Here is a 25,539-nt window from a genome sequence, read left to right as displayed (position 1 = left end):
CACCTCCGTGAGAACCAGAAGCTTACCTAGATAAGGCTGGTGGTTCAAGTCCAAGAGCACCACGAAGTTCTTAAATTACTTCCAGATGCTGAATGCCCCCATTGGGTGCTACTGCAAAATATTTGAGATTCCTGCTGAGGAGCATCAAATCCTTCATGCACTGCACCCACATATCAGCTTCCAGCCTAATGCTGCCTTCCTGATGGTTTCTGACAGGGTTTGACAGTGTTTAGCTTTCTGCATATCCAATCAAAGTAATTTTAATTGCAACCACAGCACAGAAAGGGCCAATGCCATCACTTCCAAAAACGACTTCACTTCCTTCCAGGGAGACCCCTCTCACGTGACAGTCTAAATCAAAAGCTTTGAGGATTTTATTTTCCTTATCAAGTATAGAATGAAATGAACCACCCAGCACATGGCCCAGAGGGTTTTCACCTTGTTGGGCAACAAAGAACCCTTCAGTGAAGTTTGGTCACCAAATGATGAGGTGGTTATAGCAACCATAGGCATGTCGGCACTTTCCTGATGCAGAGGAAGGCAACTCCAGCCTGCAGTCACCACACAGCCCCAGCTGTGCTGCAGCCTTGCTGAGCACAGTCATGCATACCCGGGCTATGCATTCCTGACTGCTTCTCCTCCTCCCATGCCTGCCCAGCAGCACGTCAATGCTACAAAACCCAGCCAGAGCTCACTCACAACAGCCCTAGCTTGTAAAGGTCCAGATCCTCTTACCCCTCATCCCCCACCAGCTGCAAAACAAGCCAGAGAAAAGAAAAAATTCCTACCAAACCAAAGATGTTGAGAGATTCAAATGTTAGGAAAAGTTCCCTCTCTTCCCCACAGTGATGATTCAAGGCCCATTCTGGGTCAGTGCAGATGCACAGCAGAACTCACCTGACACGTCCAAGTTGGTGTAATGAGATTCTGGTCCTTGGCAGAAAAACATCAAACAACCAACACCAGATTCTTCCACAAGCCAAAATTTATTTCAGTATTTCCACCCTCACATAGACAACCCCAGCAAACAAAGTGAGCTGCTTCCAAAAGATGTGTCTGACGCACCCAAACTGGCCTCCTGGAAACGTAATATACTCCAAGGGCAAATTCTAAAGGAGCTACCTGACATTCAACCTGCAGTCACAGATAGTTTTTTATTTCAGCATAAATCGAAAATGTTTCTGTTTCAACGAGAAGCTGCAAACCTCTAACGGCGCAATGTATGGGGGCACAGCTCTCCGCAAACCCCTGCTGTATCCCCACACTGACCGCCCCGCGGTTCCGCAGGCTGGAGCTCCGTCCAAGCGACACTGCTCCGGCAGGCAGCACCAGGAGGAACCGAGCTCTCCCGGCCACGCTCCACGACAGCCACCGGCGCCTTGGGGCCACGGTAAGGGCCGGAGCTAAGGCCCTGCCCGCCGCTCCGGCCGCCGCCGCTCGGAACCATCGGCCCTCCCCTCCCTCCCGGCCGGGCTAAACGCGCCTGGCTCCCGCCTGACGTCATCGCGCCGCCCGCTGCTGATTGGCGGAGAGCGCCGGGGGCCGCCCCGCCCGTCCCCCGGGCGTGCGCAGGCGCGCGCGCACGCAGGCACGCACGGGAGCCGCGGCCGCCCGCCCTCCCCCGCCCGGCTGTGACACCGCCGCCGCCGCGCCCCGCTCGCCCTGTGCTGCCCGCGCCGCGGGACGCGCCGCCCGAGGGACACGCCCGCCGCGCCCGGCTCCGCGCAGCTCCCGGCGGCCTGGGCGAGAACGCGCCCCGGCCCCGCGCACCGAGACTTTTGTCCCTTAGGTGAGCGGGGCGGGGGGCGGGGTAGGCCCCGGCGCGGGCTCTGTTTGTGTGCGGGGCGGCGGCTGCTCAGCGGCCGCTGAGGGCAGCGGCGGGGCGGCGCTGAGCGGGGCTGGGGGCAGCGCCCCGGGTCCCGCTTTGCCCTTCGCTGCCGGCTCGGAGCGCGGGGGGGCGGCTTTTGTTCGCCGTCACCTTGGCGGCTCTTCCGCCTCGCCCCGGGCGGCGCGGGGAGGCCGGGGAAAAGCGCCCCCAGGCCCCGCGTCGCTCGATGCCGGCCGCCGCTTCCTGTCTCACCTCATGGATCGATCCCTGTGCAGGGGCCTCCAGAGGTACGTGGGCTTCGGCATGGCCAGGGTGATGCTGCGGCGGCCTCGGTCGTGCTGCCGAAGCTCTCTTAGCTCCCCATCCTCGGGTCAGCGGGCCCCTCTGCTCTCCTGCAAATTAGTACAGCCGTGGTAACCTGGCTATGAGGGCTGCCCCAGCTCTGCAGACCTCGCCTTTCTGTGCTTCCCCTTTCCTCAGTCGTAACCTGGGCTACTCTGTTTGCACACGGAGTGATATTGCAGAAGTTGTTGTGAGCACCTTTTATTCTGCAGAGCTGGATACCTCGAGTAGGTCTTTTCTGAGCTGCTCTCATTTGTCACCTGAGTTGAGCTCACTGGGTTCTCCGGCTTCTGCCTCCCTTCTTCTCAGAGGTCATTGCAGTTGCAGTGTGGGTGCCCAGGAACATCTCCACAACAAATCTTTTAAATCCCTTGGGTAGCTGGGTGAGCCTGGCTCTTGAGCTTGGTTCCAGGTACCACTGCATAAAAGGACTATCACAGGAGAGAATGAGATGATATGACATTATTGTTTAATTTCAAGCAGAAAGTCTTGGTCAGTCGCGTAGACATTGTTACTGTGGCCTTCCGTACTGGTTTGGCAACTCTGAAGCCCTCTGTATGTTCTTCAGTTCGTTGTGCAAATGATCTACTTTCCTGCAGAAAGCAGTGTAAAGATGCCCAAGGTATTTTGGAACAGTTGGGAAATAGGGGAAGTTGTAACAATCTATACCAAATTTCTGAATGTAATGTGGCTCTGTTACTGTAGCACTGCAAGTGAGTATAGGATTTGTCAGCTTGGATTGTGAGCTGAGAAGTGGTTGCTGACAAACTGCTGTTGCTTTATCTCCATAGTTGACTTCTCGTGCAGGAGGCATTCTGTGTCCATTGTGGGTGTGGGTACAGGGCCATGCCTCCCCTAGGAAAGCTTGTTATTCTGAAGGATTCCTTCTTCTTGTGATCCCTGGTTGCTTGGATGTCAGAAACATAATCTTGATTTGCCATTGGAAGTGTTCTTACAGTTGCTGCTTGGCAGATGTGGGGTTACTGTGTGAAATTATGAGCTGTATTTGGTGACTTTTTTCATTAGAAATGGAAAATCTTTTCTCTGAAAACTAGCATTAGCTGAGGAGAAAATCAAATGTCCATCATCCATGTAACTGTTTTCCTTTATGGAACTGAGGATTCAGTTTAAGCATCTCTTCTCATGCTTAAGATTATTTCACAGCACTGAAAATACAGTGGGGATCCACTGTGCCTTAAGAGGCTCAGTGTTGGATTTGAGTCTTCTGCTGTGGTAGTTGTGGTGCTGGATGTCACTGCTTTTGAGATCATTTAACAAAGAAAGAACTGTGTTTCAACTCAAGTAAACATGAAAAGATGGATATGTCAGAGTGATAGATGTATCTGATGAGACACTAGGAGAAAGGCTCCGAACCTGCTCGTGGATGGTGACACAGAGGTGGAATGGCTCTCCCAGAGCAGATCACTGTTGTTACTGCTCTTTGGGTGCGTGTTGGCCCTTTTGGACTGCACAGCTAAATTGCCCAGAGGATGGTCCCCTATGGCAGCTGTGTGCCCAAGATACAGGGTGCTGGTAAACTTCTCCCAAAAAACCCCAACCACAAACCAAAACTAAACCAACCTCTCAGGAGAGCTTGCTTTGAAAGAACTGCGTGCTGTGCCTTTGAGCCCAGCCACTTGAGAATGTAGCACAAAGGTAAAGGAGATCATAAAGGAAAGGCATTCTGATAAATTACACATGGTTGCTGGTCTTTGCTGCAGAATGAGGATGCTCTGAGTGCTGACCTTGCTGAGCATGACAGAGGGATGGTCGTGCCAATACTGGCATGTTGTCTGGGACTTGTGTTGCCCTTTCAGGATGTTTTTCCTTGCAGTTGGTGCTGCTTTGCCTGTCGATGGGGTACCTGCAGGGCGAGCTGTGGCTGCTCACACGATGTGCACCGCTGATTCGTGCCTGCGGATTGCAGGAGCAAGCCTGTCCTGCAAGGCATTATCTTTTGCTTGTCTACAGTAAGAAACACAGATTAAGACTGATAAATCTGGGTTCAGGACAAATGTGTCCAAGATTGTGAAAGCTGCTCTCCCCTTTCCTTCTGTTTTCCTTCAGCTCCAGAGGTGTGCGAGGTGGCACTTGTAGCTTTTGCTTAGTGTGCCCGCTGTGTGGGGAACATCTTCCTGATTTGCAAGAATATTTTCTCAAACTTATTTTTGTTTTAAGTGTTATATTCAAATGATTAATGACTTGGACAAGAATTGCTAACTTGTGGATATACAAACAAGCCATGCTGTTGCAGATTTATGGAAAATAATAGCTTGATGTCTGTGTGCCTATAGTTACAGATAAATTGTTCCATGGATGACTTGTTCAGAGGATGAAATTTGCTTGTCAATAGAACAAAATGTTATTTGCTTATAGTTTTTTATTAAAACAGCTGGTGAGGCCCACAACTCCCTTGCCAAGCTTAGAGATTTCTTTTGATGGAGGTTATGTTCAAGTTCAGGTAGCTTTCTTCAGCTACTGTCAGAATTCAGTTCAGCCTTGTTCTGGTTTGTTTGGTTTTTGTTTCTTTTTTCCCAGGTAGAATTGGTGAAACATCCAGGCCACTTCACTATTGGTAGTTTGTCTTGAAACAGGATAAAAGTGGCTTTGGAATACCTCTTTTGGCACAACCAAAGACTTTGTGCCAAAGTTTGTTCTCTAGATACCTAAATTTGAGCATGTAGGCCACCATTCTGTAGCTCAGTCGTGGCCTCGGGTAGCAGTGTTTTGCCACAGATGACGAGTCATATTTTTGCTTTCTATGGGGCATGGGAAATAGTAATAACAATAATGAGAGTACTTACATATATTATAGGGGGGGGAAAGGCTTTGCTAATGTCAGAGCTGCTTATTGAGCAAAATGCATGCTGAGGAACATTTCACTACTCAACACGTAGCAGCCTTCACTGCTTGTTCAGAAACAAATTGCTGCTGCCCTCTCTTGCAAACTAATGGATGATGAATCGGGGTTTGGTTTCTCCTTGTTTTTTTCCATTCACTTAAACAAGAGACAAAGACAGCTTAACAAAGTTTTGTCTATAAAGATGATTACAGGTTGAATGATTTTGCATGCTCTTCCTGGAGCGTGGACATGAGAAGTGATTGTAGTTGATTCTCACATACTTCAACAGAGTTGTCTCCGTGTGGGCTGTACCTCATCCCATTAGCCCTGGCACCTTATGGCAAAGGCTGATCCCTTGCTTTATTTGTCATGGCTGTCAGAAGGTGTTAGGTGAATTTCAGTACTATGCAGTTGCTCTTTGTAGGAAATTATCTTTTCTGCTTTTGTTTGTTTGCTTATTTTTGCCTGCAAATTGCAAATAATTCTTTCTGTGCCAGTTCTCTCATTGTTTTCGTTCTCTTGAAAGAAATCCTCCTGCCTGTAGGCTGAAGTTATTTTTATAAACTTGAATCACACCGGTTGAAGTTGCAAGGAGTGTTTCACTGGCCCGTGTGCGCGTTCTTTAGTTTTGGAATCGGGTTCCTCACCTCTGAGTCTTGGGAAGAAAGAGATTCCATGTTGCATTGTGCATTTCAGCTAGTAAGTGTACTGCAAAATATTTTGTGTGGCTCCTGATTCTCCTTGGCTGAGGAAAGCATTGGAAATCCAGTGTACCTTTTTGGTAACAGAAGAATCAGAAGTAGTGGATAAGGTGGAAATTAAATCTTGTCCATGAGTTATGTCAGCTGGATGTAGGTAGGAGTGCCCGTGGATAAGCAGCAGCTGCATGGGTGTTCCTGTTACCCTGTCCCTGTGGTTTGTGGGTTTTGGCCATTGTGCATGGTGCAGGGATTTTTTTAACAGTACAGTTGTACCATAAAAGTGCCAGCAGATGAGTGTATTTGATTTCTGGTCGTTGCCACCTCTGTGCTGGAATCTCAGACTAACAGCAGTGTTTTGTTTCTGACTAGTGTGTACACGAGTGCCTTAAGCCATAAGTTCTCATTTCTCAGTGGCTGCTCAGGCTGATCTTCTCATTGCATTCAGCTGAGAAGAACACTCAGAGTCTTCTTTCTTAGTTTGTTATTCACTGACTCTTGAGCGTGTACTGATGGAAACTGGAAGCAGAGCTTTTATAGAGTGTTGGTATCAATGGGGCTTCCCTTGGTGCCCAGTAAGCCATGGACATATTGTTCTTTGTAATTTTGGCCTGTTTAAGTTGTTGATGCTCATGCCCTGACTTCTGGCTTAAATTTCACTGGTGTCTTTACCTCCAAACCCCTTGGGCCTGCTAAGCCTCAGGTCCTTGACTTTACAGAGGTGCTATACTAATTGAGACACATGCAGATTTTAATATTTTGAAAACCTGGTTTCATGGCACCCATATTGCTAGCAAGGAGTACCTCTGATTTTATTTCACTGCCTTTTAATGACCTGGGAGACCTGAACAGTTTATTAAGGCTCTGCTATCCCTATTGAGATCTTTGAAGAAATAATAAAAGGAAATAATACTGAGATGGGTGAAGAATTGTAGAGACATCCTGTAAAATTATGTGATGGTGTCACGGTGTCAAGCACCATGGTGCTCTCGTGAAATGCAGAAGAGGTGCACAGTGAGGAAATAGGACAGCTTCCAATGAGGAAAAGGGGCAGTGTGATGCAGATCTCCTGTAGTGTAATGACTTGTCACAGATTATTATGTTTTCTACCCAGAGACATTGTCAGTCTTCATGAGGAATTCCAGAAATTTGTTAACAAGTATACTTTGCTTATTGCTATAGTCATGTGTGGTGGCCATCATCTGCTTTTTAACAGGTTCTTCCAAAAAATCCTGATGAGGCTCCATCTTTGTGTATTTTCCCAGGTGCTCATGGTGAAGATCCTGTCACCAGTTTTGTTTTCATCATCTGCTTGTGAGGCAGGGAACAAAATAAAAGGATAGTCTCACCTGAAGAAATGGAGATGTTCTCTTCAGGCTGGTTTCTAAGTAGAATTTCCTAGTGGATGCCATTGCTGTAGTGTGAGTTGTGTTGGGAAGATCCTCAGATTGCTCATATTTTGTTTTCTTTCCTTTGTTCCTGCTTTGAGTATGAACAGGGCTCAAATGTTTGATGTCCCTTAGAATTCTGACATTTGGTTTTGTATGTCATTAGCACAATTACTTCATCTGGGACTTCCTGTGAGGCAAAACTATTACTGTGTTCCAGAGTCTTGTTGGGTTACATCAGAGGATTTATTTAAAAACCCTATATTATGATAGGGTTTTGGATAACCCTATCATAAGTTTGCTGATTTCTTATCTCCAGGTTCAAGACTTGTGTTTTAGGCCTTGCCTTCTGCTTTACCTGCACGTTTTTGAGACTTGTTTCAGCTGTGGTTCCTGACTAACTGCATTTGGGGGCATTTCTTGGTATTGTCTTGTGGCTTGGGTCGCTGGCTTGAGTTAATTTTGGTTGTCTGTGAAGTGTAAACTAATTGAGCTGAGTATGTGGGCTTTTTTCTTTGGAGTTCCATTATGATGGAACTCTGACATGCTCGTGGCGTTGTTCCTATGCGTGTTCTGCCTTTATTAGAGGCCCTTCTTAAACTGAGGTTAATCTCCCAATTTCACTTCATGTGCTTTATGTGCTGTCTGGCTGCAATTGCAAACAATCTTTTGTTTGGCCTTTGGTTTAGATGGATGGGTCAAGGTTATTTTGGTAAAAACCCAAAAATCCTACTCTAGGATTATCTCCCAAGTTGGAAACTTGGATTTTCAATTTGGTCTTTTTGCCTGTTTCCTTACATACACAGTAATTTTTGGAGAGAGAAATTAGATGAAGTGTCTGTGTGAGAACTGCAGAGAATTTCATGATCTCGGACAAGGGTAGTCTTAAGTGAGCTGGCAAAAGCAATATATTGGGTACTGGCAAGCCATAAACAAGTGTTTTAGAGTACTGAGGATTATTTTATGACATGGATGATCTGCAGGACAATGTGGATGGGTAGGAGCATAACAGGTTGAGGCAGGTGACCCCCTGGAAGTCCTTTCCAACTTAGGTGATGCTATGACAAAAGTGAAATGCGGTTAGGTTGGACAAGTAGTTCCTAAGGCTTTGGTCATCTCTGAGGCACTAAAGTTTCCCTTCCCTGTCTTCATGGAATGTGAATCCATCCCACATGGTTACTTCATAATGGTACTCCCATCTTCATCTTACAGATATGACAGTAACCTTTTGAAGCACAGGTACCAGCTGCCTTAACAAAGTGTATTCCTGTTTGCTTTGCAGGGCTGTTGAACTGGGCTTTTAAAATATTCATCAGCCGAAGGATAAGTAAATGGTGCAGGAGATTTTTAACAGGGTTTTTGTTTGTTCAATTCAGGGTGTTTTTTAATGTTTTTCAAAATACCTGTTCTGTAAGGGACTTCGTATCCATTGTTCCCTTTTCATCAAGATAATGCATGAATGGACTGAAATGTTTTTATTTACTCAAAATAGGTGGGAGAGGGTCTCCTGAGTTGGTTGAATATTTTCTGGTGAATTAAGGGCCTGTATGCATAATTGTTTCAATTCTAGTATCACAATGTTTATCCTTTTATGGGCAAGTTGTTATTCACAGGGGTGCCTTCCAAGTAACATGAATATTTTCAATTACAGCGTTTGACACTGAGTACCAAAGAAATGGTGATGGAGAAGCCAAGTCCCCTGCTCGTAGGGCGGGAGTTTGTGAGACAGTACTACACCCTGCTAAACAAAGCTCCTGACTTCTTGCACAGGTAACACTTGCACTCACCAAGTAATAATGTTTGTCAGCAAAAATATGTCCCATTTGTTGTAAATCAGACATTCGTTTCTGAGTATGGGAGAAAATGGACTTGGCTAACTTCTGGGATGTTGGAAAAACTGTTTCATCTTACTGCTAGCTCCCTAGGCTCTAGAACCAAGTCAGATCATGTGGATGTATGGCATGTTAACAAGATACTTCTTTTGTGGAAAAGTTTGCTGCTTCTAAGGTGATAAAATGGTATTGTGGACAGATTCCAAAAATACCTGCTGAGGTTGGGGAGGCTGGATAGATACTCTTGAGCAAGCTGCCCTGGTGCAGGTGTTACTCTGTGCTCACCAATGTTCTCTGTCCACTGGAAAGGTGGCACAAGTGTCACTAACTACAGCATCTGTGGAATTTCTCTTAACTACTTCTGCAGAGAAGAGTCCAAGAGGTTTTGCTTCAGTTTAGTTTAGTCTTACCCAGTTCTGGAGCTGCTTGTGTGACATGTTTTCTAGCACTTGCAGTCTCTGCCATTGCTGTCCCTTTCTTCTGGTCAGGCTCAGATATGGAGGACATTTGTGTTTGTGTTCTTTGGCTGTACCTTTCTTCTGACTTATGTTCTCCAGGGAGGGTGTTTTACACTTCCTCTTTATCTTGTTGTTAGTCTCAACAGCAGCTTGCTCTCTGCCACAGAAAGATTCAGGTTTCCCTGGTGTCCTGGTGCTTGATGTGCTCTTTGCAGCAGCGAGGGAGTTAGGACAACAAGTGTTATTTTTTCATCCTACTAAAAGCTTAAGAAGAGCACAGAGGATCCTCTTGGTGATCATTATCTAAAGCTTGCTCAGGCCTTAGGAGCAGCAGAAATCAGTTTGCCCTCTAAATGAGTGTTACTCAATGTGGTTGAATGCCTGTTGCATTTCAGTTGAATTTGTAAGGCTTTTCTGGCCCCTCAACCAAAAGTTTTAATTCCATTTAGTTGGGGGCTCTACCACCCAGAGACTTTGAGCAGTTCCTTAAAAGCAAGTTAAAACTCTTGGTCCCCTGTGAAGGCCCTTGGTAAGAACTGCTGACTTTCAGAGAGATTGCACTGGAATTTAGAGGGAAATGTTCTAGAGGAAAGATGTTTTCCTATCTGCTTGTGCTCTGCTTCAGCTAAGTTTCTGTATTTCCGTGCTGTTAGGAAGTGCTGGACCCTGCTCAAAATCATGATTATGTAGTTGGTACCAAAGAAAACAATCTACTATTTCCCAGTCTTTTTTCTGGACATAGTCAAGGGAATAAAAGTCTTGGGTTTGTATTTCCACAAAAGTAGAACTAAAAGGAGTTTCTAAGTTCAGTAGAATAAACCAAGAAATGGCAAATGTGGAAGTTCTAGGATTTAGTTCTGTATGCTGACCCTCTGCACTGGTTTGTTCAATGAAGGAGAAATATTCAGTGTCCTTGCCACTCTTGTGTGACACTGAGTTCATAGAAGTACTTCATGACAACTTCATATATACCATACAAGGGTGGATAATAAAGGTACACATTAGCATCTGGACCTCATGGTGATCACCCCCAAGGCAAAGCATGCTACTGAATAAAAACACAGGGTAATACAATGTTTTTTTATATTAATATAAATGTGCTGAAAATATAAAGCATTTCTCACATGCTTTATAAGCTGACAGTAACAATCCAAATCAAATCAGACTATTCTAGGCTCAAAATCTGGAAATGGAATGAAAGTACCAAAGGATCTCTGAAATGTAAGAAAAATATTGGAAGCGAGTATACGTATTTAAATATCAAAACCACACCTTCAGTGCTGGCCAAGGCTTTGAAGAGAGCAGCGTTCAGAGGAGTGGCAGGAGGGTTGTACCTCGCTGGGCTGATGCCTCTGTCAGAGAGGGCATTCTGAGGGTGAGGAACCTTCCAGCCAAAGTGGCCACCTTCCTTAGGTGGAGTTTGCTTCCTAGGAGTTTGCTACAACACCTTGGGCAGACTGCACTGCTGAATATTGTTTGTTTGTTTTGGTATTCTTGGAGCCTCTTGAATTTGGGGAAATTTGTGAAGCAGATATATATATATATATATATATATATATATATATATATAACTTTTGGCCAAAATTCTTGGCTTTGGTTCTATTTTTTCACTTTTGTGACTTTTACATCTCTTCGCTTGCAGGTTTTATGGCAGGAATTCTTCCTATGTTCATGGAGGACTGGATGCCAGTGGGAAACCACAAGAAGCAGTGTATGGTCAAGCTGTGAGTATTAAAATTTGTCCTGTAATCCTTGTTAATGTTCAGAATAAAACAAAGTTGTTTTTTTTTACCAGTGACTTTGATTCTCTTACCTGGTGAGTAATGGATTGTGATACTCCTTTCTGTTCAGAGAAAGGATATTCAAATTAAAATTAAAATTCAGATAGGAATTTGTTATCTTGAGGGGTTTTGTTTGCTTATTTCTGCTTTCAATGGCAGTTGTGTGTGATTCTTCAGCTTTGCATCTGGGCTGCAGAAAATACCTTTAGGATGGGAAACAAAACCAAGAGGTCCTGATAGATTTCAGCTTCCTAACCCTAACCCTGGTTTCATTTAGAAGTAGTTCCTCAGGAAAGGACTGATCTTTGTGAGTTTCATGAAATTCTCGTGTGAGCAGAGTTTTGTTGAAGTGGAACAAAACTGTCTGAAGAAATGGATGAAGTGAATTGAGGATTGCTTTGGTTGTACCACATTATCAGAATTGTCTGTCAGCGAGGACATCTCTTCATGTGGCAACCACATCTTTGAATAGTGTGGCTTTTTGTCCAAGGCAGGCTTGCTGTCTTCTCCCTTCACTGGCAGAATGTCATTTGTGGCACACAAATCTTGGCAGTGCAGATGTTCCTTGCTCCTGTTATGTTTGGTACTTCAACAATGTGTAAAGGGTTGGTTTGAGGTTGTATTTAGGGGGCTTTTTTTGTTCTATTTTGTTGGTTTTTTGTTTGGGTTTTTTGCTTTTGTTTTGTGTTATTTGGTTTTTGGGTATTTTTGGAGGTTTTCTTTATTTTTATTACACAAGCTAAATCCTTAAAAGCCCTTAAAAATTTAAAGCCTTAAAATAGGTAATAGATTTTAAAGCAACTGGAAAACTTGGATAGCACTTGTATGCTGTTTGACTACTCTGAGAAATACTTGAATCCTAGTGAAAAACTTCCAATTAAAAGTTAAGAGAGCTCAGGAAGACAGTTCTCAGAGAAAGGCACTTCTGGGTTCCTGTATTTGTCTTTTGAGCCTCAGGGAAGTGTTCTTTTGGGGTTAGTTGAGACTTGTGTCAGTAAAAGGTGTAAAGCTCTGTACAGAATTCACTGCAGCTGAAAAGTATCTGTCTCTTTGCAGGAGATACACAAGAAGGTGATGTCCCTGCAGTTCAGCGAGTGCCATACCAAGATCCGTCACGTGGATGCTCACGCCACTCTGAGCGATGGGGTGGTGGTGCAAGTCATGGGAGAGCTGTCAAACAACGGGCAACCAATGAGGAAGTTCATGCAGACTTTTGTGCTTGCACCAGAAGTAAGTATATGTAAGATTGTGTCACACTTCAAATAATGATGGAAAAAACTGACCTCACCTGTAGCTACAATTTGTCATACTGGGACAAAAAGTGGGATCTGTCTTTGAAACTTGGTCTGGAGAGTATCATTAAATGTGTCAGAGTGTGTGAGTGCAGAGAAACTAGTGTATTGGACCCATCCTGAGCTGCTTTATTTCCTTGAAGTGTTAGAGCAATAATACAGAGAATATTGAAGCTTGCATTTGGGAGCTGCTGTTGACACAGATAATTTTTTTGAAAAAAAAGGTTCAGCTGTGTAGATCAAATCTCTGCTGTAGTTGTGTTTCAAGTCTAATGGCAAAGGTGAGTATGGATTGTACAAGTTACTGCTCAACTTTAGCCCTTGGTGAGAACAAAGCTATGTAGAGGTAGAAGGTGTCTTGTGTTCTTTCTACTTCTTTCCCCCTGCTGCATCCTGAACTATTGTGTGGTTGGAGATTAATGTTTTAGGTTCCTGTTGAATTTCTTGATTGTTTCACTACACAGTGCTGTAAGCATAGGAAACCACATAAAGGTTCAGGGTTTTCATTGTCAAGTTTTTGTAGTAGAGAAAATTGAAATTCCTCAATGAAACTCAGGGGCTGTAGACTTAGTTAAAACCTATGATTGCTGTGACTTAGATAAAGTAGCAGATTTTATTCTGCTTGAGACTTCCTTTTTCAGTTGGGCAGAAGGTACTGTTTGATTGTTTGCTTAGAGAAGAAGAAAATAACTTCAGTGGCATAATCCTATTGCAAAATGTTGGTGTTATCCCGAAACTTAGGTCTGTGGTCCATCCTTTCGTTGCCTGCTGATACTCCATATATGCTAAACACTGCATGTTTCTCTTTTACAGGGATCTGTTCCAAACAAGTTCTATGTCCATAATGATATCTTCAGATATGAAGATGAAGTATTTGGGGATTCAGAAGGAGAACTTGATGAAGGTGAGAAGGACTGCATGCGTAGGGTTTGTGTCATTCTTGTTTCTCTTTCCTGTGTGCAGAGCTGGCAGAAGTGACTCGTGGAGATGTTGGAATGCAGACTGTGTTGCCTTTTCATAGGGCACAGAGCTGTTGTTATTGAAGCTCTGCTGGTCCAAAAGGTTCTGGAAAATGAAGGTCCTGTAGTAGTACTGTGTTCCCTGAAGGGCTGAACTGACTCACAGAGGGTGAGGCTTGATAGAGAATAGAAGCAGTGGGCAACTGGACTTCTGCTGCCATAGCTTCAGCAGGCACACTTGTGTTCTGTGTTCAGTCAAATTTGTATGCAATTTGAAGAAAAGTCTTAACTGGTTTTCAAATATGACACATAGTTCACTTTCACATCATCATCACACTCAGTAATTCATTGCTACTTGAGGGCTGAAATGGACCTCATTTGGTCTTTTTCCCCTCTGTTCAATGAGGCAGAGCAAATCAGAGTGTAGCCAGAACGTATGTACGTGTGTTCCCTGGGTGCTTTCTGGAATCTGTTCATCTCAGTTCTGTGGGACAAAGCATTTTAGGCAATCATCCCTGCATTTGAGGTTCATCTTCTTAGTCTGAAGCACTGAGATTCATGAGGTAATAGTGCAATCTTTCTCTTTCACTGCCACCATATGAAAAGTACCTGCTGCTTTAAAAGATCTTCAAAACCTCCTCCCAGAACTGAACTTCTTAGCAGTGATATGTCTCTGGTTTCCTCTTTTTGTGAAAATCTTAAACAGCCAAGCCTCTTGACTGAGAGGCAGCCCCTTTCATTTTTTTTGCAGCTCTTGTTTTGTTGGTGAAGCTTTATTCTGATTGCTACTAATTTAATATGCTTTTATTTTAACTGTGGTTTGTGTACACACATGTGGAGAACTATAAGAGATGACAAGGGTTTTGTTTTTTTTTTTTTTGTGTCAGAGTCTGAGGAAGAGGTGGAAGAAGAGCAGGAGGAAAGACAACCATCACCTGAACCTGTGCAAGAGAATGCAAGCAATACTTATTATGAAAACCATCCTGTAACGTAAGAAGTCCTTTTTATTATATGAAGTTGCTTTCTTAATAAAAACCAGACCGAATTGCTTTGGCTTTAGGTTCTGTATTCTGTGATTTAACAGGTAATTTAGGAAAATACACTTAGCTTGTTAGGGATCTGTGTTAAGGTAGCATTACATTATTTTGAGTCTTTGCTTCTTTATTGAGGAGAAGAAAAGAGGGGGTTTTTTTTATGTTTGTTAGTTATTTTCACTTCTGGTCTCAAAAGGGAGCGACCCCCATGTATGTAAACACTTAGTGGAATCTCTGTAATCCAAACTTAGAGCAGTAGATGTGGTATGATGTGACTTGTGTCACAGGTACATTAACAAAAGGATGGTTGATCACAGAATAGTTTGAGTTGGAAGGGACCTTTTGAAGGTCATCTAGTCCAACCCCCTGCACTGAGGAGGGACATCTTGATATGTTACTCAAATGTGGGTATCACTTGGAACTGAGAGAAATATGTACTTTTTGAAAGCCTACTGTACAGCTTTCTTGGAAGAATAGGTCTCTGTCCTGAGTGTCTGCAAAACTAAGCAAGATTTAAAAAAAAAAAAAAAAAAAATTTTTGTAAGAAAAAATACAAAAAACAACCAAATAACCCCGCACAAATACAAAGAAACAACGCCAAACCCTGTGCTTTTTTTGAAACATAGGAGTGGCGTAATGAGGGCCAGAACCAACTTTCTGTTTCCCCTGTAAAAAAAACCATGTATGACATCACTAGACATCACCTCCTGAGTGCATCACAAGTCACTTAATGCTTCTCATGAGAAATCTGATGGAAAAGTGGAATCTGCTGGAACTCTGGCAGGGGCTTGCTCAAGATAATGCAGTACTTTTTGGATGCCTGAGAGCGTGAAGTCAGGTGTTGTTTGGGGGTTACTGTGTTTTTTGGGAAGAGTCTGTAAAGGCATTGTTCATCATAGAGTCGCTGTGCATGTGGCGACCTGCGGCAGGAGCTGTATGGACAGAGGTGACTGGAGGTAAGGTAGGGTTCTGAGGTGGCTGAAGAGAGAAGATATTCACATCCCCTACCTTTCAACAGCACAGAGCAGAGAAGTTGCATGTGATTTTCTGTAAATGGGACTCACAGCTGCTTTGGTGAGGACACTGTGTAGCATTTTGGTAAAGAAACAGTAGGTTTCATTCCAGAATTGGCTTTGTTTATGTGTGTAGCTTCATCGTCCGTTGGTCCTCACTGTGTTTGGGTTCTTTTAGAAGCAGCAGTTCTTGAGTTGAGCACCTCTTCTCCAGGGTTAAAAGGCTGTGTGATTCTTTGCAGAGAACTGTAGAACATGTATTTGCTTCAGCAGAAGTAAAATCTGGTTTTGTAACCAGCACAGGAATACAGCTTCACTTCTCACTGTATTGTATACATACAAACCACGTAGTAGCAAATGGAGACACAAGGATCTTTTGCATAGCAGAGCTGTTGCCATAGCACAGCTTAGAAAATATGATAAAATGCAAACCAATTGATAAGCTCATCAAATGCATTTGACTATTGTAGCAATGGGATAGAGGAGGCACTGGAAGAATCTTCTCATGAGCCTGAGCCAGAATTGGAATCTGAAACAAAAGCTGAGGAGCTGAAAGCTGAAGTAGAAGAAAAGACCCTTGAGGAGCTAGAAGAGAAGTCTCCATCTCCACCTCCTGTAGAACCTGTTTCGCTACCACAAGAACCACCAAAGGTTAGTTACAAGTCACATCTGTGCTACTAAGTGCAGATGGAAACCGGATTGGCCTTTAAACTTTGCCTTTCTGGGTGGCTAAACTGGTACCTCTCTTCAGTTGTCATGCTGTATGAACAACTAGGCTTGACCTCTGAACTTGTAAAAATGTGAAGTTTCACTAAAAAAGGAAAAAACTGTTATTTTTAAGTGCTGCTCATCACCTATGGTAGATTTTAAGCTTTTTAAAAGTGTGTGTGTGGGTATATGCATGTGTAGGCATTTTTAATTGTGCAGTTAACATGTTAAGAAAACACTTGTAGCTACTACTGCCAAAAATCTCATACAATGGGAACCGCTGCTCTTTCCTTGAAAATAAATGGAACACACTGATGCTGGCGAAATTGCTGCAGCAGAGGTTCAAAACCAGTCTGGGGGCAGTGAGTGTCTCCCAGAGGCAGGATGCCTAATCTTAGAAACCAGAGTGCACACGGTGTGTCCTCTGGTGTGCTTGCACCTGCGGGCTTGCAAAGTGCTGGGAGCAGCCAGGGAGAGCTGGAGCGAGATCGTTTTCTACCTCCAGTGTATCTCCCGTATTTTTTTTCCCAATCCTTTTTCTCTTCTCCATTTTTGATTGTAACTTCAGGCATCCGCTTCCTTTCTTCATGCAAAAGACAACACTCCAGGGTTTTCAGTTCTAGGTTTGGTTACATCATGGAAAGCAGTTATCTGGGAATGCTGAAGGCACTGGGCTCACTCGAGTAGCAGTAGTGGGCACGGTACACACGTGCAGACAGCTGGAACTGCAAACCCTTCTGTGCCTCGATTGTAATGCTTGCACAACCATTATTTAATAGTCAGATATGAACCAAAAGTGTGTTTTTAGCAGACGAGTTTCCCTGTAGGAATGTCAGTGGTTTGCCGTGATTAGTAGCCTAGGTTTGTTGCATTTCCTGCAGGCTTTCTCTTGGGCTTCAGTGACCAGTAAAAACCTGCCTCCTAGTGGTACTGTTTCTTCCTCTGGAATTCCACCCCATGTTAAAGCACCAGTCTCACAGGTAACCCATCTGTGAACACCTTGGATTGTCTCATTACTTCTGCAAACTGCTTCAGTTTTTTAAATTAACAGATCAACTTGTTTGACTTAAATTGCACAAATTAATTGTGTCTTAAATGTTAATGCACTCACCTCCTTGTCGCAAGTAAAGGCACAAATGTGTAACTGGTGTAACTTTGGGTGATGGTAATGTTAAAATCTGGTCTTGTGGAAACAGGAAATCACTCATGGGTTTTTTTACCTAACTTAATGACATATGGTTTGGTTTAAAGGGGAAACACCAATTCCCCACAGAATGTTACTTTTCTGAAGTGTGTTTGAAAAGGGCATTGGTGGAAGTGGCCCAGCAGTAAAAAGAGTGTGCACCATTTCTGAGGTGCAAGATTGCCTTGTAAGACTAACATTCACAGGACTATGCTGGATTTCATTATCCATGGATAATCAGCTTATCAGAGAACCCTGTACCAACTTATGACTGTGGGAGAGATGGAAGGATTCACGTTTCCTTGCTTGGACGATGCTATCTTCCCATTCCAAGGTTGTCTGGGTGAGGAGGGAAAAGAGGAGAGCAAGTTTGACCTGGTGGCAGCTCTTCTCCTGCTCATGCCAAGGTGGTGTGAGACATTCTGAGACTCTCAATTCAGCTTCCTCCATCTGTATAAAAGCCCCTTACCCCTGTGCATTGATAGGGTGTGCTGGAGCTCTGTATCTTGTGTTGCTCCTGTCCTGTGCCTTTTTGAAAAGCTGCAGTTTTCAGTAGAATAGCTGGGTTGCTGCAGCTGTTGTTCTTGCACTGGTTTCTTCCCAATTTTGTGGTAATGGAGAGGTCTCTGTCTAGGACTAGCCTTCAGCCAAATGCATGTTAAAAAAAAAGCAGGGAAGAAAAAGGGAAAAATGAAAGAAAACTAACCAAACAAACCCCAACACCTTACGTGGTGTTGCTTCTGGTCTGCTGGGACTATCACAGACATCAAATAAAGGCTGTGTAATGAGTTGGGAAGTCTGTCTGTCTTCATCAGCTTAAACAGGGCTTTGAACACTTAGGTGGTATTTAACATGTAAAAACTGTGAGTTTTCTAGTGCAGGATAGATTTACCTTATGCAAAGCCAAAATTGGTTTAGATTTATTTGCCACAGAGAAGGTGGATGGTTGTAATCTGGATGCAAAAATAATTTCAAATGGTCTGCCCAAGAGAGCAGGAGATAGCTTATAGATGTCCCCATAAAAACTGCTCTGTGTTGCCTCTGTTGCTTGTTGTGCTTTGAGTTGTTTGATTTTTTTGCTTTGACTTTATGTCTTAAGTAATGGTGTGTGGAAGTTTCTGAACAAAACTGACATGTCAGGACATGGCAGGATTTTCAACTCTCAGCTCTTCTGTAGCCAGAATTAGTCAGTTCTGAGCTCCTTTTCTTAAAAGTATTTCAGGCATGGTGTGTAGAAATGGGGTAGAAAAGGCACCTGAACAAGGAGCTGCAAATCAGTAGCAGCTTTTCCCTGTTCTCAGGGATCCATTGCTGCCAGACAGTGTGGATGTGAACAAGGACAGAAGATGCCCGGGTGGGTGGCTCCTTTGAGATGCTGTTCTAGCTGGTGTCAGTGATGTTACAGAGAATAAACTGCCCTGCTCACTCTTTTCTCTGCACTACTCCAGTTCCTCCCCACCCCCATCAAGTTAAAAATACAGCCCCTGTAGTGTTAACTCCTGAAAGGACTGCATACATGGTGCTCTGGATAGAAACTGGTTCAGGCCTGTTTCCTTACAACTGTGAGTGAAACAGGTCAGCATTTCTTGCTCTTTTTCTAATTGTGGATGATTGGAAATCAACCTGCCTACATTTATAAAGTGGGACTTTTCCTTATAGCATTTTCAGGTACTTTTTATCTCCCATTTTTATTACTGCATTGCTTGTCATAGGGCTGCAGAGGGGCAGGGGTAGGCAAGGGCCTTTTGGGGTGAGTCCCTTTTCCTCCCCACATGAGCTCCTGAAGAGAAGAGACAGTGCCACCTTTTCCTTAATGGTTGTCAGAACTCTGCCTAGCTGAGGTTTGTGGCATACTTGGCTCCTGTGGTAATTTGGGTTTCTTGAACTCCTTACTCAGTGTCCTTCCATCCATTCTGTGCTTGCTGGAACATGCTGGAAGATGTGAGTTGCAACGAGCAGCTCTTGATCTGCCATTAAATCGTAGAGGGCATCTTGTGGTGCTGCCAGCTGTGGCAGTGTTTTGGGGAGCAGAGTTCTGTACAAAGGCTTTCCTCTTGAGGCACTGAGGCAGACTTTTTCTACGAAAAAGGATGGTATTCCTTAGAAAACAACCGGAGAGATCAGCTGCTTGTGTGCTGGGTGAGAAAATCAGTGACACACACAGCAAGCAGGTGCAAGGTCGCTGTTACTTGGATTTAACAGCAGGACATCAGTGACTTAGCAGGTCGTGGCTGGGGCTGACAGAAGGAGAGAGTTTAAGCCTAATAGCCATGAGTATCTAAGAAATGAGGGTCTGAAGGTATCAAATTTTGCTTTTGAGATGTAATTTATGATGTGCTTAAGATGTATGAGTGAAAGATGGCAGAAGAGCTCCAGTGACCCACGAAATAGAACAGGATTTAACAGGAAGGTTGGTTTTCCCAGCTTGTTCTTAGAACTGCAAAAGTGATCCTAGAAGCATTGTAGGGACAGGCTAATGCCTAGCTGTGTGGAGCACAAGTGATAGGAGGGCTGAGACATTCGTTTGGTGTGTAACACTTGCATGTTGCATGTAAAATCCATTTTTTTTTCCCTGGGAAGTGCTCTGTCTGGAACTGCCAGTTGTCCCGAGTCCTTAAAGGAAAATAAGGGAGATGTTTAATATAAACTACTTCGCCCCAGCAGTCTGAGCCTGTAGCTGTTCACCTTCTGTTTAATTTTACTTGCAGGCTACTTGCGTATTTTTGTGCTCCTAAGGATAATTTTGTTTTTCTAAGATAAGAACCCAGCACAACAGCAGCTGCTTAACTGTTGTACAGAAAGTGGAATTTTAAAAATGTTGGGAATTGCTTCAGTGACCAGCAGTCTGCATAGAAACATTTTTATTGTTCTGTCTGTTTCTCACGAAGCGAATTTTTAGCTTGCAAAAAGTTGGAATGGGTGTTTTGGTACTTGAAATTGAAGGGTGTATTTTGAGCATCACGGTCTTGACATCAGGAAAGTTGAAGCGAATCCTAAGAATAGTCTGTAAAAACTCATTTCAGGAAGTACTTACTATGCTTTCGAGGGCTTTTGTTCTCCTCTTTCTTTTTGATAGTTTTCATATAGTTGTTCTGCACTGGAGGAAAATAATTCCTCAGGGACTTGGACAGAACTTTGATTTGCCCATCTCTTTGTGTTCATCTTGGACTGCCTCCTAGTCCAGGAAGTTTGAGCTTGGCTTGAGGAAGCTTTATGCCCTCTACAATTTAAGTCAGGCTGAGGGATGTGTGAATAATGGAATGCTGGGGACTCAATGCCTGGTCAAACATGGAAAATTCACCTTAGCCAAGTTTTGGGGAGTTGCTCTGATGGAGAGACATTTGCTTTGCACCTTTTAACAGTGATAAATGAACACTGCAGTCCTGGATTGGTACAGAGGAATTTAGACAGGTGAAAAAACCACTCCCAAACACACTGACACCGATGTCTATCTTCCAGAGTTTGTTTTGTGCATGCCACTTACCCATGTCCTGTGTTGTGGGGGTTTTGTTTTGGCGATTTTGGGGGTTTGGTTTTTGTTTTTTTTTTACCAGGCCAGTGTTAAATAATGCACGTTCTCTTCTTTTAGCCAAGAGTGGAAACTAAGCCTGAAGCTCAGTCTCAACCTCCTCGCGTTCGTGAGCAGCGTCCCAGGGAGAGACCGGGTTTTCCACCACGAGGACCTCGGCCAGGTAACGTGGATGAGCTTGTGTGACTCCTTGGGATGGGTTAATGAGAAGTGTCTGCTGAGGCCTTGTCTGTCCCTGTGTCTTGCTTGGCTTATCGTGAGCTGCCTGTGCCTGCTGCCTTCAACTAGAAATGATTTGGAGTCCAGGCTGGCTGGAGTGAATATGCTTGTTGCTGCTCCTAGATGTATTCATAGAGATTCACACACATCCTTTAACCTCAGTGGGTCTGCCTTCCTCTTTGTGTTGATGGTAGGAAGGGGAGACATGGAGCAGAATGAATCGGATAATCGTCGGATAATTCGCTATCCAGACAGCCACCAGCTCTTTGTTGGGAACTTGCCACACGACATTGATGAGAGTGAACTGAAAGAGTTTTTCATGAGTAAGTAGTGATTCCAGCTGCAGGGTCTAAGATGGAAAACTGTGTCAAAAAGTCGGGTAACACTGATTTGGACTACATGGGTAAGTTTTTACACCCTACAGATGTCTGGAACGAGCAGAGGGTAGAGCTAGCACTGCGGGTTTTCATAAAGTGTCTTTTCCCTTATGTTTCTCCAGGCTTTGGAAATGTGGTAGAACTTCGCATAAATACTAAGGGAGTGGGAGGAAAACTGCCTAATTTTGGTTTCGTGGTATTTGACGATTCTGAGCCGGTCCAGCGAATTTTAGTTGCAAAAGTAAGTATTGCCATTGGGTACTGAGTATCCTGTTCCAGGGATAGACCAAAAGCCCTAAACCACATGTATTGTGGGTCATCCTAGTTTGCATTGCCATTGGCTCTGGCATGCAAAAAACAGCTGAAAGGAAAACAGTTTCGGCATAGCCTTTCTGTCGGGAGTGCTGTGTAGCTTTAAAAGCTTTGCCAGCATTCCTCAAACTGCACCATGTGGAATTTGGGTTTTTTACCTCTACACAAGTGCTTCACACAGAGCTCAGAACTTATTTTTAGAGATCCTTTAGCTGAAAGTGGAACAGGTAACTTTTCAAAGAGCATCACGTGGATCTCTGAATTCTGCACCCTGGGGTCGAGAGGAGGGAGCAGGGTTATTTGCAGTTTTGCTTTGAGGAGCTGGAGGGGAGAAAGCAGCAGTTTTCATTTCTGTGATGTGGGGATGAGACCTAGTAGAGCAATTCCTCAGGAGCTTCAACTCTGAAGTGAAAGGACAAAAGCTGGCAGTGAAGAGGCTAAAGACAATGCTGCTTTTGCTTGAGACAAGCACTTTAATTCCTTGCCTGCCCCAGCGAATGTAAAAATGGCGTTCCACAGGGCTAAGGTTGCATGCTGCAGGGAACCCCTGGCAGGTCACGTTTGTCTCGGGCATGTTCGAGAAGGAAGGCCGGTGCGTTTTTCACATGTACGGAACGGGCTTGGTGCCGTGGTGACTAACGTGTGCCTTGACCGCTTTTCCCCACAAGCCCATAATGTTCCGCGGGGAGGTGCGCCTGAACGTGGAAGAGAAAAAAACCAGAGCCGCCCGTGAGCGAGAGACGCGCGGCGGCGGCGACGAGCGCAGGGATATCCGCCGCAATGAGAGAGGCCCGGGGGGGCCCCGCGGAATAGTGGGTGGTGGCATGATGCGGGACCGGGACGGAAGAGGACCTCCTCCACGAGGTGGCATGGCACAAAAACTTGGCTCTGGACGAGGAACCGGGCAGATGGAAGGCCGTTTCACTGGACAGCGTCGTTGAGATCTCCACTGTGGGCAGACAGTCTTGGCAGTGGTACATTATCCATCGTGTTTGCATTCTTGTTAATTTTTTTTTTAGCTTTGGAATGTGACACAGCCCTTCTGATAATTTCTTTGATGTGAAAACATCCTTTGGTTTCCAGTTTAAATTGAGGTGGACATTTTTTCCCCAGTTTCACGACAGGAGTCACACTCTTAATTTATAAATGTATACGTGGAGAATTGAAGACTTAAAATAAAGAAAAAAGAAACAAAAGAAAAGACCAGTTAACTATCTGCAACAGAAGTTGAACTGAAGGACATGCCCAGTAGAATTCAGGTCCTTTCAGTCAAAAACCCTCTGCTGCACATTTTGTGTAAGTGTTACCGTTTCTGCCTACTACTGTTGGAAACACAAATTGTGCAATTTGTGCAATTGGAGAAGCTTGGCTTTTTTTTTTTTTTTCCTTCTTAGAACACTCGGCTCCAAACAAACTCGTGTTTACGCACTCATCAAAATGCACTAATGGGTCCTCTGAACTCATTTATACTGACAGCTGCAGGAGGCATCGGAGGGAAAACCTTCATCCTCTTACTCAGACAGAATAGCTTGGGGAACGATGCGGGCATCAGCTCTGCTTGCTGTGACCAACCTCTGTACACACACAAACCTTAATAAGACTACACCTTTGTTCCAGAAGGAATCCAGTTAGCTGTAACCAGAACCCAGAGTTTCCAAGTTGTAGCCCTGAGTATGCAACAAGTTTGATAGCTCACACCAGATTTTTCTATCTGCCCCTCTTCAGTGCAGGGATGGCTGCTCAACACACTCCTCCTTCCCCTTCCCCCTTCGAGAAGCATTGTACAGTGAAACTTGTCTTGACTGTATTTGAGTTCTCTGGTAATGTAATAAGCATGATGGTGCCTTCTATGAATACATCATTCCAGTCTTGCTGGTGATTTTGTACAGTATAGTGTATGAAGTACTGTGCTGCAAAGCCAAGCGGCTGCAAAGCATTTAAATAATTGGAAAATTGTATTAAAAAAATTGCAGTATCTTTCAATGAGTAAACATTGCTATAATGATCATCCACCTTGCTCTTCAATTAACAAGTTTGCCTGTTTTTTTTGCAGCGGGGGGGGAAGGGAGGATGAAGGCATCCAGGTAGTCTCCAGGTTGTCTCTTTTCTTTAATCAGTGTCAGAGTTAAAGAAAGTGGAGTTCTAATCTCTCTTGGACCTGAATTTCAGAAGTCAGTCCAGAATGGTGGACACTTCTGGCCAACTCATAATGGGTAGACGTAAGCATCCTTTGAAAAGGTGAGCTTGTCAAATGGGGATACTGCAATTTTCAGAGAACTAAACAGCAGCTCTTAAGTTCTTGCATTTTCCACTTGCACTTTTTAAAAAACTTGTACTCATTTTGCACATAACTCTCAGCTGATGTTGACACTGATGTGGCTCTGGCCTGACGGATAGAAAGGAGGCGTTCTCTTCTGCAGTTTGACTGGTGGGTTCTCCATGGAGAGGTGTGTTTCTGGACGATGTCCCGGAGCACATTCCCATAAACGGCCGCTGCAGCCGGCAGCGCAGGCGGGCCGGGGCCGGGCCCTGCGGCGAGTGCGGGCTCGGGAGCAAAGGGGCCTTGCTGCGTGCGTCCGCGCACAAGCGCGACCGCCGACAGCTGCTGCTGGACGTGGAAGACTTCAACTTGAAGAAGGGCAATTTCAAGCAAAAGCAGGGAGGGCATCCTGGCAGTCTGGCTCTGGATTATGCAATCATTTGCTGGTTTCGAGTAATGTGGAAGATTTTGCTCATCTTTTCTGATACACTAGGCAGGGGGAAGTGGCATCTGTGTGTTCTCTCCCAGACTTGAGGTCTTCTGTGTTCCATGGTAAGTCTTGCACTATTTTCATACACTTTTTTTTCTGGGACACATTTGTAGCATTTGGCAATTTCATATTTCAGTTTTTTTGTTGAAGGTCTTGCCATTTCAGCTGTTACCTGGAAATCTGTAGTACTTGAACTGCTCGCCACACAACTCCACTCCTTAGGTTTGAAGCCCTCGGACAAATTGCTGTCATCAGTTAGCAGTTTGCCACCAGTGTGATTTGTGTAGCCTGGAGGTTCTTTTTTCCTTCTGTAGTGCTGTGGTGTTCTGCTGCCACCTAATTTGTTTGTATGGCATACGGCACTGGAAATAACTGACAACAGAAACGGAGTAGTAAAAAGAGCTCCTGAGCCATTCTGCTTTTTGGCTTGCTTCTTGTTTAAGTGACACGAACCCTTGGAACATCATCCAGAGAAGTTTACATGGTGATAGCTCACCTGCTGTACTGTGGACTCTTACGTGTTCTTGACCCTCTTAATAGTCAATGTACCTCTTAGAGCAAAGGAAGGGATTCACTGACCATTACTGTTAGTTGCTGATTTGTGAATGGTGGGAGTATTTTGTCATTACGGTTCTACTTCAACAAACTTGGCCGACCATCTTGACTTTAGTAAGTATTCGAGACAGTGGATTACCATCTTTATTGCTGTAACTTGTCAAGCATTATATGCTAGTAGATTCTAGTTTAATTGTTGCAGGTGGAAAGTATTTTTACTTTTAAGTTTCCATTCTGAATGTGTTTTGACTAAACATGCCAATAAACTACTGATGTCTGCAGCATTTATCCATGTCCCTAATTCTCTTGCATGCAGGTGGCTGTAGAGCCCCGGCACCCCTCGCTCACAGAAAAGATTGTGTAAGAACATTGTTGCTGACCTGGCTGGTGACAGTGACAAGTTGTAGCAGCACAGTACCATGTGCTTTGAAGTGTTTGA

The 25,539-nt window shown here is 44.2% G+C and overlaps 1 protein-coding gene across 2 annotated transcripts; it reads left to right on the top strand.

Moving 5' to 3' along the window:
* The first annotated feature begins 1,658 nt into the window (after positions 1 to 1,658).
* On the top strand, positions 1,659 to 25,384 carry G3BP2 (G3BP stress granule assembly factor 2). 2 transcript variants are annotated; one of them, XM_021529543.2, is made up of 12 exons: positions 1,659 to 1,789; positions 8,750 to 8,868; positions 11,031 to 11,112; positions 12,226 to 12,399; positions 13,275 to 13,365; positions 14,308 to 14,410; positions 15,938 to 16,118; positions 17,057 to 17,155; positions 20,948 to 21,050; positions 21,301 to 21,429; positions 21,606 to 21,724; positions 22,464 to 25,384. In XM_021529543.2, the coding sequence occupies exons 2-12, from the start codon at positions 8,774 to 8,776 to the stop codon at positions 22,734 to 22,736; spliced, it is 1,449 nt and encodes a 482-aa protein (XP_021385218.2). In that variant the 5' UTR covers positions 1,659 to 1,789; positions 8,750 to 8,773; the 3' UTR covers positions 22,737 to 25,384. The 2 variants fall into 2 exon arrangements, with proteins under 2 accessions (XP_021385218.2, XP_021385219.2); XM_021529544.2 differs by lacking the exon at positions 17,057 to 17,155.
* Positions 25,385 to 25,539: the final 155 nt, after the last annotated feature.

This window comes from Lonchura striata, chromosome 4, assembly GCF_046129695.1.
Source record: "Lonchura striata isolate bLonStr1 chromosome 4, bLonStr1.mat, whole genome shotgun sequence".
NCBI lineage: Eukaryota > Metazoa > Chordata > Aves > Passeriformes > Estrildidae > Lonchura > Lonchura striata.
The sequence above is the reverse complement of the archived record's forward strand: the minus strand, read 5'-3'. Positions and strand labels throughout refer to the sequence as shown.